Below are 12,505 nucleotides of genomic sequence, written 5' to 3' on the forward strand. Positions count from 1 at the left end.
CTACATGCAATTCTTGGCTTTTCAGGCTGCCAAATGCAGAGAGTTTTGAATGAGATCATCCATCTCTTCAGAACTGGAATGAGGTCAAAAAGGAAAGAAGAGTGACCCTGCCTATAAAGTGGTACCATCTCATAAGTCAAATTCCAAATCTTAAAAAAAAAAAAAAAAAAGGGGGGGGGGGGAGGAGGGATGACCCAAAAACTGAACAAAAAACAACTGAGTTATAAACAGCATGCCTCTGATTTTTTAATAAAATTATAAAGTTAGTGGATGAAAGGTAAAGTACATATAAATATTTGGATTTTAGTAAGACACTTGATACAGAATCAACACACCACTTTCAAAATGTATTAAAATTTGCATGGATATGGACACTCACATAAATAAAAGAGTACTAAAGTTCAGAGTGGAGAAGGAGAGGATGAGGAAGTACCCATAGAAATCTAAATTAGATATGGTTGTATTTTACATCTTCATTACTGGAAACAGTTACCACCACCATAATAAAATCTGCAGGTCTGACCACCAATGGAGTACAAAGGAAACAACTACTTAGAGAGTAGAAATGACCAGGAAAAAAGAAAAAAAAAGAGAAAAAAGATTAATTTGGAGAAAATGCAAATTAGTGTTCAGGGTTGGGTGGGGTGGAATTGGGAACAGATATTTAATGGGAGAGAAATCTGAAGAACAGCTGAGCAGTGGACAGCAAATTAGACAAGTTTTATGCTACAAAGGCAGAGGTGTCACATAGCAGTGAAGCAACTGTCCTCTACATAGTTTTTATGCAACTACACCCAGAATACTGAACTCAGTTTAGAACGCTTCACTACCGATACATTCAAGAAAGTTCAGAGAACTGTAACCAAAATAATCTAGGATCTTTAAAGAGGTTTAAGAAAAGGCTAGCACCTTATACATTTCCAGATAAATCTGAACCATGGATTCAACTATATAATCTGGTGGACTATAACTCCTTTGCCAAACCTTCAGTAGCATGAATAGTAGCCTGGGACCATGTCACATGAAAAAAAAAAAAACAAAACATTAGTTTACACTTTACATGAGTTCCTTAGACTACCCAGACTTTTATTGCTAGCCTTAAAGAATAATTTTGCAGTTCTGTTAGCTATTAAGATGCAAATAACCTATAAAGAGAGTACACACAGACGTTTCATCAGCAGAGCGTTCAAAGGTTTTCTTCGGAACTCCATCAATCTTGTGCACTGGGTTAGTGGTTGAAGAACTTTCTACATTTGGAGAGGATTGGTTAAGGTCCAATGCATCGCTTGGTATGAACCATAATTAATGTATTTCTTCAGCTATCTATGCAATCTATACAATCCAGAAAAAAAGTGTGTCTGGATTTTCACTGAGAGATGAAGCTAGAAATTCTACTGCAGAATAAACTGCTGAGTTTGACGAGGATTATTTCCAGGTCCTCTCTATTTCCAGAAGGAAAAACTTGAGAAGCCTGGTCAGCTTTCCTAAGCAGATTCAGTTTTAAGTTTTCTTGCACCTTCTCACTTTGTCATGAGCATTCATCACTAAGGGCTTGTTTACACTTGAAACTCTACAGCAGCACAGCTGAAGTAGCACTTCAGTGTAGACACTACCTATGCCAACTGAAAGGGTTCTCCCGTTGACATAAGTAATCCACCTCTTCCATTAACCTAGTGCTGTCTATGATGGGAATTAGATCGGCTTACATTATCAGCCAGGGCTATGAATTTTTCACACCCCGGAAGGACGTAGCTGTGTCAACCTAACTTCTTGGTGTAGACTGGGCCTAAGACCAAGAGAGGTGCTCTGTCCTCCACATTTGAAGTAATACAAGTCTCATTCCAAACTGGCTCCAAAGTTCACTTCCCCTATGTTTCTTCCAATATTCAGGATGTTTTAGCAGTAGATTTTGGTGCTGAGGACTTGAACATTCAAGAAAATGCTAATGTACAAACGATAAGTCAGGAACTATAGTGGAAACAAACTATGGCTAACAGGACATCTTACCATATGATGGAATGTTGACTTACTTTAACCCAGAACCTAGCTACTATCAGGCATGAACAACTGCACCAAATACCTGCCACAGAGTTGCCCACTTGAAGATTAGACTTCTGCCTCAGCAACTGGACAAAAAATCTTGGTGACACATTTAAGTGTGTCCTATCCATCAAGAATAAGTGGCCGATACATATAATAATTTTATTGTACTACTAATATTTCCTATTTATAAAAGCTACAATGAAAGCCACTGTTTATGCACTATTTATAGCTTTAAGACATGAATCTAAATTGGGAGCATTTTCTTTCTTGCTTATGGTTTGTTTGGTTTTTTTTTTTTTTTTAAACTGCCATCTCAATTTTTCCCCCTTAACAGATGCTTCAGGGAGGGTCCAAAGGAAGTGGGGTAGAGACATGGTACTCTTCTTCTGGTATCTAGAACTGACAACTGATGGAAACATTGAGGATGTCTCCTGGAGAAACTGTAATTCTTCAGTTTTCCTTTGTGTATTTTATATGTCATGGTCTGCACTTTCAGTCTGCCAGTTGAGCGCTGAATAACCGTTTTCAGAACAGAACCCTGTCCAGCCTTAGAATGCTGATTCTCAGAAGCCAAAAGCCAGTAACTGAATGGAAGCATTTCCAGTTCCATTGCGACAGGATATTTAAAAAAGAAAACACTTTACAAAGCACCTTTCAAAGAATTTTTCCTCAATTAGTTCATTCACAAAGAGAAATAAAAATGACTATGACTGGTCATCAGCTCAGGGTAAGAACTCTCCCGTGACTTGGCCAGGCCTTTTTAGCAGTGCTAAACACCAAAACTAAACAATATATCAGAAGTTTCTGTATTAATTCTATCCTTGGATGGGAAGATTTATTAGAAGAAAAATAACTTGCAACTGTACAGGTTACGACAGATACTTCGTTGAAAACAGCTAGATTCCTTTTCCTATAACACCCATCCTAGACTGTTGCAGCATGCTAATGGCATTATAATTAAGAGAGAAAACACTTTTATTCCAAATCTCCATTCTGAATAGTTAGTATCAGAAGAGTTGACAGTTTTTCAAAGAGACATCAAGGGCCCAAGAGCAAACTATCCCTCTGAGTAGGAAAGACAGAAAGTATGACAAGAGACCACATGGGCATAACCAGGAGATCTTCAATGATCTGAAACTCTAAAAAGAATCCTACAAAAAGTGGAAACTAGGTCAAATTACAGAGTATGAAAAACAAACACCACAAGTATGTAGGGACAAAATTAGAAAGGCCAAGACACAAAATGAGATTAAATAAGCTAGAAACAAAGGGTAACAAGAAAATATTCTACAAACACACTAGAAGCAAGAGGAAGATCAAGGACAGGGTTGGCCTGTCACTCAATGAGGGGGGAAAAACAATAACAGAAAATGTGTAATGGCAGAAGTGCCAAATGATTTTTTTGTTTTAGTTTTCACAAAAAGTTTAGTAGCAATTGGACATCTAACATTGAATGCCAGTTAAATTAGGTCAGATCAGAGGCTAAAACAGGGAAAGAACAAGTTAAAAACTAGACAAGTTAGATGTCTTCAAGTCATCAGGCCCAGATGAAATACATTCTAGAATACTCAAGGAGTTGACTGAGGAGGTATCTGCGGCATTAGCGATTATCTTAAAAAAGTCATGGAAGATGGGAGAGATTCCAGAGGACTGGAAAAGGGGCAAATATAGTGCCAATCTTAACTTCAGTACCCAGAAAGATAATGGAGCAAATAATTAAGCAATCAATTTGCAGTCACCTAGAAGATAAAAGGACAGGGTGGATAAAAATATATGATTAAAAAAAAAAATCGATTTAAAAATAATTTTATCAAAAAAATTGATTTGAGGAAAAAACCTATCAAAAGATAGTTTTAAGTAAGATACATTATAGCTCAAAAGATCTCTCATCATGGAATAGGGATGATAAATTCTAATTCTATATACACCTCTACCTCGATAGAACGCTGTCCTCGGGAGCCAAAAAATCTTACCGCGTTATAGGTGAAACCGTGTTATAATCGAACTTGCTTTGGCCTCGAGCATTTCTGTTATTAATAATCAGCAAACATGCCTGGCCCTGCCTCCTATCCAACACCCATCTACTTCCCGTCCCAACTGACCCCCGACTCATCCAACCCCCTCCGCTCCTTGTCCTCTATCTCCTCCAGAGATCCTGTACCTAACCACCCCTCCCAAGACCCCACCCGCTATCTAAGCCCCACTGCTCCTTGTCCCCTGACCGTCCCCTCCAGAGACCCCCCCGTCCCTAATCACCCCCAGGACTCTTATGCCCTATCCAACGCCTCCATTCCCTGTCCCCTGACCACCCCACCCCCAGAACCTCCAAACCATCCAACCCCCCCTGCTCCCTGACCGCCCCCGGAGGCCCTCCTGCCCCTTATCCAACCCCTCTGCCCCGGCCCGGCACCCATAACATGCCGCGCAGAGCAGCGTGTCAGAGCCAGATACGCTGATGCACTGATCCACCAGAGCGCACAGCCCTGCCCCCCAGAGCACTGCTTTACCATGTTATATCCCAATTCATGTTATATCGGGTCGCGTTATATCGGGATAGAGGTGCAGTATGAAACAATATATTCATGTAATGTTTAAGAAAAGTTTTGTAAATGAGTTTCAATAGTTCATGGATTAGGGACCCAATTTTATGGGGTTCCACAGGCTTCTGTATAGATTATTTAGGTTAATCTTTCTATCTACCCAATGGGAGTCAGTGTTCAGTCTAGAAGATACCATCAGAGATGCTTAGTCTTGCAGTTCTCAGGGTGTGGATTTGTCTCCCCTGAGGTAACATGCTTGTTAACAGCAAAAATGGTTTAAAATAAATAAATAATATATAGAGGTGAGAAATAACAGACCTCAACTCTACTGTCCCTCTGCAAATTTGCATACACACAGTCAATCCCTTACCTCTCTCTAAAAGTGCAAAGTTTCAAAAAGTTCAATGAACAGAAGATTGTTGGGGGCGGAATAGATCTGGACAAGGAGAAGAAGCCTCGAGAAGAAGCCTGGAGATAAATGTGAGAAGCAAGGGACATATGCTGTTGAAGAAAAAAATCCAGAATACTTAACGTTGTTGTTTTAAATAAAACAATTTAAATGTCTGTCTAGTGATGTCCTCCTCCTAATACAGCAGGGCAAGAAAATCCTCCAAATATTAATGATTAACCTGTTGAATTGGAGATAGTTCACCTCCCAATGACTTCATAAATAGCTGCTTCAATACCTTTGGTAAATGAAATAACCAAACAATCATTCATTTTCTGATATAGCTGTAAAACTAGTCTGAAAAGTTCTCAAAATAAATCGCTGTTTAAAAACGTATAGTGTGTACTTTCTAAAAATGAAACGTACATCTATCTCGGAGTTGTGAAGAATATGTATTAAGGTTATAACAATCAACAGGAATGCACTTTTATATAAAAAAAAAACATGATTAAATCGAGTCTGACTAGTGATTTAAATCAAATAGATTCAAATCAAATCCACCCCGTAAAAGGATAAGTAACAGTCAGCATGTATTTGTCAAGAACAAATTGTGTCAAACCAATCTAATAGCTTTCTTTGACAGGGTAACAAGCCTTGTGGATGGGAGGAAAGTGATAGATGAAGTATATCTTGACTTAAGCAAGGATTCTGATACTGTCTCGTATGACCTTCTCATAAACAAACTAGGGAAAATACAACCTAGATGGAGCTACTATAAGGTGGGTGCATAACAGGTTGGAAAACCATTCTCAGAGAGCTGTTATCAGTAATTCACAGTCAAGCTGGAAGGGCATATCAAGAGGGGTGCTGCAGGAATCAGTGATGGGTCCAGTTATGTTCAATATCTTCATCAATGATTTAGATAATAGCATGGAGAGTACACTTATAAAGTTTGCAGATGATACCAAGCTGAGAGGGTTTGCAAGTGCTTTGGAGAACAGGATTAAAATCAAAATGATCTAGACAAACTGGAGAAATGGTCTGAAGTACATAGGATGAAATTCAATAAGGACAAATTCCAAGTACTCCACTTAGGAAGGATCAACTGCACCAATACAAAATGGGAAATGACTGCCTAGGAAGGAGTACTGTGGAAAGGGATCTGGGGGTCATAGTGGATCACAAGCTAAATGAGAGTCAACAGTTTAACACAGTTACAAAAAAAGCAAATATCATTATGGGATGTATTAGCAGGAGCGTTGTAAGCAAGACACGAGAAGTAATTCTTCTGTTCTATTCCACGCTGATTAGGCCTCAACTGAAGTATTGTGTCCAGTTCTGGGCACATTTCAGGAAAGATGTGGACAAATTGGAGAAAGTCCAGAGAAAAGCAACACAAATTATTAAAGGTCTAGATAACATCATCTATGAGAGAAGATTTCAAGACTAAACAATGTTTTCAAAGAGAAGAGAGGTCTGAGGGTGGTACACGATAACACTTTTGCAAGTATGTAGAAGACAGTTACAAGGAGGGGGCAAATTGTTTTTGTTAATCTCTGAGAAGAGAACAAGAAGCAATGGGTTTAAATTGCAGCCAGGGAGGTTTAGGTTGGCCATTAGGAATAAGTTCCTGTCAGAATAGTTAAACGCTGGAATAAATTGCCCAGGGAGGTTGTGGAATCTCCACCACTGGAGATTTTAAAGAGTAGGTTAGACAAACACCTGACAGGGACGGTCTAGATAATATTTAGTCCTGCCATGAGTACAGGGAACTGGACGAGATGACCTCTCAAGGTCCCTTCCAGTCCTAGGATATTGTTGGTCTGATCACAGAGAATCCACTTCCACAAGTTAGCTCACTATCCCCAACACTGGGGGAGGGTAAAAAGAGAATTGTGATCTCTCGCAGAGCAGTCAGAATCTGCTATTGTTGCCCATCACAGGTCTGTCAAGGGGAAAAAGAAAAGGGTTTTCAAAGGAAGACATGTTTTGGAGGTAAGAAAGGAAAAAACTGGGTGTTAGAAAGCAAGCAAACTAAATTTCTGGTGGGAGAGAAAGGGAAGAAAGAGGTCTCACATTAGAAGCAAGTAGGGTATGAGGGAAAAAAATGATACATGAGTAAAGCATTAGGAATCACTGAGAGTTACAGTGGGGTCAAGAGAGTAAGCCAGAAGAGGGAATCATTGGTAGCTGATAGGGGTGTAGCTGGGAGCTAAAGTTACACATCTAGAAAACTAGTCAGTTCCACCCTGATGAAATAAAGTTAGTATCAAGTAGGCAACCAGTGGCTCTCACATCCCAAGCATATTTTTTCTTCATTTTGATACCCCAGACCAGTGGTTCCCAAACTTTAACAACCTGTTTCAAAAGGCTCAAAATACCAGCATTGGACAATTTTCTGGGGATTTCATTTTCAGATAAAATGGTGAAACAAAGCAACTGAATTGCAAATTACACAAGCATTCAAAACTTTTTTTTAAAGACAATTACTTACAATAAGTTTACTGAAAATTTAGAAGTGTGAAGTTTATACATTAGACATTAAAATCACACTACATTACCTTTTTATGTTTTGCTCCACGGAAGTGTGACTGAAGGCTTATAGAACTCATACATGGAACTTTACAAACCTAAAGAAATTAATTACAGTCAGTTACGCTACAGCCAACTTTAGTATAAAAATACCGTTGTGCAAGCACAGCAAATAGGTCTGCAGTTATGGACGAAAACCATTCATTATATTTTACTATTTTAAGAAACTGGTGAAGGCCTCTTTGAAGAAGGCTTGTGTGAGAAATTTAAAGTAAGACACCAGTGAGTGACAAAGAGCAGTACATAACTAATCACATTAAGCCTACTTAGACATCAGGAAAGTGAAGATACTAAAAACAGCACCAGATCTGTGTAAACTGTTTATGTTTTTTTTTTTTAAAACTATCAATTAACTAGTTTCTGGAATCCCCTCCCCCCCAGATTTTTGACAGTATCCTTTTAACTCAGTAGTTCCCACACTGTTCTGCAGAGTATTGGTGGGTGGTCTGTGCTGAAATAGATGATCACATGATGCAACGGGCACAGAGAAGGAGCTGTAAACAAGAAGGACTGTAACGCCAACACAAGGGGGGGTTTACAGTGTGGGAGGAGGGCTCTGGGCTGGGCCTTGGACAGCGGGTTGAAGTGCAGGAAGGGGTGAGGGCTGCAAGCTCTGAGAGGGAGTATGGGTGCAGGAGGGGGTCCGGGCTGAGGTAGAGTGTGGAGGTGTGGGGGGCTGGCTCTGAGAGGAGGCTGAGGTTCAGGACGCGGGGGGGTTGTAATGCTGGTTCCGGGACGGGGCTCAGGACTGGGGTGCAGCCTCCCGCCCAGTAGCACTTACCTTGGGCGGCTCCCGGTCGACGGCACAGTGAGGCTAAGGCAGACTCCCTGCCTGCCCCGGCCCCACGCTGCTCCCGGAAGGGACCAGCGCGCTAATGCGGCCCCTGGGGAGAGTGGGGAACACGTGGCTCCGCGCGCTGCCCCTCTCTGCAAGCACTGCCCCCATAGCTCCCATTGGCCACAGCTCCCCATCCCCAATGCGAGCTGCGGGGGAGGTGCTTGCAGGCATGGACACTAATACTATACAAATAATAGATGACCAGGATTCTATTCTGGGTCACTTGAGCCTGAAGCCTTTGGGCCTTTCTAGGTTGGCTTCTTATCTGATTAAACGGAAAGGTTTGAAGGACACATGACAACTTCAGGCACTCTCTAGGATTCAAGTGTTCACAGGAACATTGCTGAGGAAATTTTGCAGTCAAGCCAACTGTGGACTTTTTGAATCGGTCATACTTATCCTTGAAAGACATGGAACAATTTATTCTGAAGCAACTTGGGTACAAGTAAGAAAAAGGATCCCACGTTATAAAGTAGATGACTTAATCCAGAAAGTGGAGAAGCCATCCTAGATCTATTTTCTAATTGGGAGGAAATGAATTGTGCTAACACTGATCACAAACGACTTCAGTTCAGCACCTGAAGGAACAGGTTCATGGTACACAGCAGGAACAGGTTATTAAGAACATACACACACTCTTTAAGAAATTTAATATGGGACCTAACTAGAAGTGCTTAACACTCTGTTTTTTCAACATGGCTGGGGGAGGGGACCAATATTTAATTACTCCTGTTGTCACATATCTAATTTTGTGTTTGCTTTCTGGCTCTCTTGCAGGCTACCAGCATCATCCACATTAGTGAAAAGTTACCTGGTTCCTGCACTTTGACCCCTAGGGTCTAACAAGTGAAGATCATAATACTGCACCGAATGACAGACCTAAGTTCAGGAGTAAAATGTACTCACTAGATCACACAAAACAATGTTATATAATCATACTTTAAAAAACCACCAAGAAATCCACTCACCTCACAATAAAATATCTTTTTCTCAGATTCTTGTTTAACATCTTCTGGTTTAGCATCATCCACATTGGTGGTGCTCATCTTGTAAAAGTGGATCAGAGCACTTTAAAAAACAATGAATTCACATCTTATTTACACATTTATTTTTTCAGATTAAAACGATTAGTGGAAGAACACCTATATGTAAATTATTAGATACTTGAACTGCAGAAAACATCTGAATAGAATCTCTAACACAAAGCAAAAGCATTTTCTACGGTGGTCTTAATTATGCAATATTTTTACCACAAAAACAAGGACGAATATTTAGTTAAAGTCCAATAAGCTACTAAAAGATATTTGATCTTATTTGTTCACTGTATCTATCTTAGACACATACACTTCTTTGTAGTTATCTGTAGTTTTATGGCTTACAATCTTTTACAAATTGAAACGAGGAACACGATTCATTAAATTCATTTTCTTTAAAATACTCAACTGCTCTATCACCACACTTGCTTCAGTTATATTGGGGCTTTTCCGAACACAGAAGATGCATCAATTTTTTAATTAAAGGTGTGACTGTTAAACCTATTTAGTTAAAACTGGGCAACTTTGTGTCTGGACACGCTTATCACACGTGCAAGCTAAACTAATATGTACCCATCATTCAAGTGTTAATTTCAATATGATAAAATTCTAAGTTTGCCCACTAAAAAAAGTATGTTACTTATTGCTATATGAGCTAAAAATGTATTTTGGTACCATATAAATATCCATGGTGCCTATGTTTTTCTATAATATATCTCATATTCAATCTGTTTTCATACAACTGTGTGCCAAGTTATCTGCATTTTATTCTGTTTTACTGACATCAGTAAAAGTATCAGGTATGTGTTACAGTTAAGGTGATCACCTGCGTAACTGGCAATTGCTGATAGCTTTCAAGCCCAAGGCAGAAAAACGGAAAGTTATAATTTCCTGTTTCTTTTCAACACCAGTCCTTTTACACATTCTTCTATATCAGAAGTGAGGTAATGATTTGTAAATACCACTATTACTCAGCATTAATAAATTTAGCCATTATTAATCAAGCTAAATAAGTCCTGTCTTCTCAATGAAGAAATATTAACATGGTCAATTCAGAAGTACACTGACTACATTTGAAATATTTTCACTGCTTGATAGTTACCAGGAAACAAGAATTATCATCCATTCACTGAAACCAAAGCTAACCAATATCCCAGCGGACACCTCCCTGCCATGGCAAGGGAAAACCAGCTAGCTGGGGATGATGATAGTTACCTTTCGCCACCATAGCAAGGTTGGGACCAAGATATCAGACCAGCACATTTGAGTGGTGGCAGAGATCATAGGCATCCCCCCACAGGACTGTGACAGTGGAGAGTGAGTAGCTTCACTAAAGCAAGTGCATTGGGCACCACTATCAGCATGGTTCTCAGGAGGTGTTAAGCAGGTCCGGATTACCAACACAAAGAACAAAGTGCTGGGGAGTGGGAGGATCCTCCTTTCCAACCCCTGAGTTACACAGTAATATAAAAAGGCCATAGTCACCAGCTAGGGGAGAGAAGGAGAGTAGAACTCAGAGCCTCAGGCCAGAGGAGATGGGAGGGCGTCAGAGGAACGTGGATGCTACAAAGAGACAAGAGCCACTGTAAGCTAGGAGACTGACAACAGTACAGTCCCCCGTGCCGTGCCCTGCCCCCCAGGCCTTCTGCCACAGCCCCTCCCCCATCTCCCAGCCCCTTCCCCGTGCCCTGCCCCCCAGGCCCTCTGCCACAGCCCCTCCCCCATCTCCCAGCCCCTTCCCCGTGGCTTGTCTGCCCCCGTGCCCTGCCCCCCGGCCCTTCTCCCCGTGCCCGGCCGAACTCCCTCCCAGCCCATGCAGATGAGACCAGGGCGCCCCCTCCCCGCTCCACTCACCGGCCGGCGCGGGGTCGCTCCCGAAGAAAACGCCAGCAACAGTAACTCAGGGAATGCGCAACTACATCCGGGACCCCAACACGAAACGTCACTTCCGCCGCTAACTACGGAGCCCGCGAGACTGAGCACGGTTATGGTACGTAAGAAGGAGGGGGGAAGGGATTGACGTCGGGACTCCCTCCCAGCCAATGAGAGAAAGAGATTCTTACAACCAGCCAATAGGAGGGGGAGAGAGGAAGCCTCTAACCAATAGGAGGACCGGGATCTCAGGCCGATCCCTGTACCGGCAACAGTTGAAGTGGGTGCGGGTCCAGGGCGCCTTCCCATCTCGGGGACCGGAAGCGGGTCTGTGTGTGGCTACGGTCACCGTGGGGCTCCTCCTTAGAGCGAAGGCTTCCCCTGTCCCCTCCCCCGCAGTATGGGAGGCGGGATAGCTCAGTGGTTTAAGCATTGGCCCGCTAAACCCAGGGGTGTGAGTTCAGCCCTTGAGGGGACCATTGGGGGGGGGCGCATCACACACACAGAGAAATCAGTTCTAGGCGGACCTCTAAACGGTCATTCAAATTGTAACAATGGTGCGTGTGATTGACAGTAAAGAGCGCTGCCAACTCGCATGCTTTTTTCACAAGTCACCTAGTACTGGGGCCCTGTTCTTAAAACCCTGACTCCTGAAGTCCCATTTACGGGACAATCTCAGCTTTAATCTTTTTACATTTCTAGCCTCTATGCTTATGGAGAAAACTTGCCTGCAAATGTGATCCCTAGTGGTTCAAACAACAAATGCAAAGAACTCATAACTTACTATGATTTTTAAGTATCAGAGGGGCAGCCGTGTTAGTCTGGATCTGTAAAAAGCAACAAAGAATCCTGTGGCACCTTATAGAATAACAGATGTATTGGAGCATAAGCTTTGTTGGGTGAATACCGTCTGACGAAGTGGTTATTCCATGTTTGTGCCATGCATTTGATGAAGTGGGTATTCATCCACGAAAGCTTATGCTCCAATACATCTGTTAGTCTATAAGGTGCCACAGGACTCTATGTATGATTTTTAAGCCAATCTTATAAGTTTTTGGGGCCTGGCACTGGTTTCTGCACCAATAATCTATGCCTAGGCTATTGCAGCATTTAGGCCTCAATTCAGTGGGACATGAGCAGGAGAATACTTCCAGACACACTTCAGATTTGAGTTATTATCATGGGCTTTTTTTTTTTT

General features: G+C 41.6%; 1 protein-coding gene across 1 annotated transcript in view; it reads right to left on the bottom strand.

Moving 5' to 3' along the window:
* Window positions 1–11,381, bottom strand: part of LOC128831799 (uncharacterized) — a 53,982-nt gene extending 42,601 nt beyond the window's left edge. The window contains exons 1-4 of the mRNA XM_054018567.1: window positions 11,290–11,381; window positions 10,921–10,998; window positions 9,370–9,469; window positions 7,533–7,601 (exon numbers count right to left, since the gene is read on the bottom strand). Of these exons, the coding sequence (XP_053874542.1) occupies window positions 7,533–7,601; window positions 9,370–9,447 (147 nt within the window). The 5' untranslated portion in view covers window positions 9,448–9,469; window positions 10,921–10,998; window positions 11,290–11,381. The remainder of the gene's footprint in view (window positions 1–7,532; window positions 7,602–9,369; window positions 9,470–10,920; window positions 10,999–11,289) is intronic.
* Between the last annotated feature and the right edge of the window lie 1,124 nt (window positions 11,382–12,505).

This window comes from Malaclemys terrapin, chromosome 2 (assembly GCF_027887155.1).
Source record: "Malaclemys terrapin pileata isolate rMalTer1 chromosome 2, rMalTer1.hap1, whole genome shotgun sequence".
Classification (NCBI taxonomy): domain Eukaryota; kingdom Metazoa; phylum Chordata; order Testudines; family Emydidae; genus Malaclemys; species Malaclemys terrapin.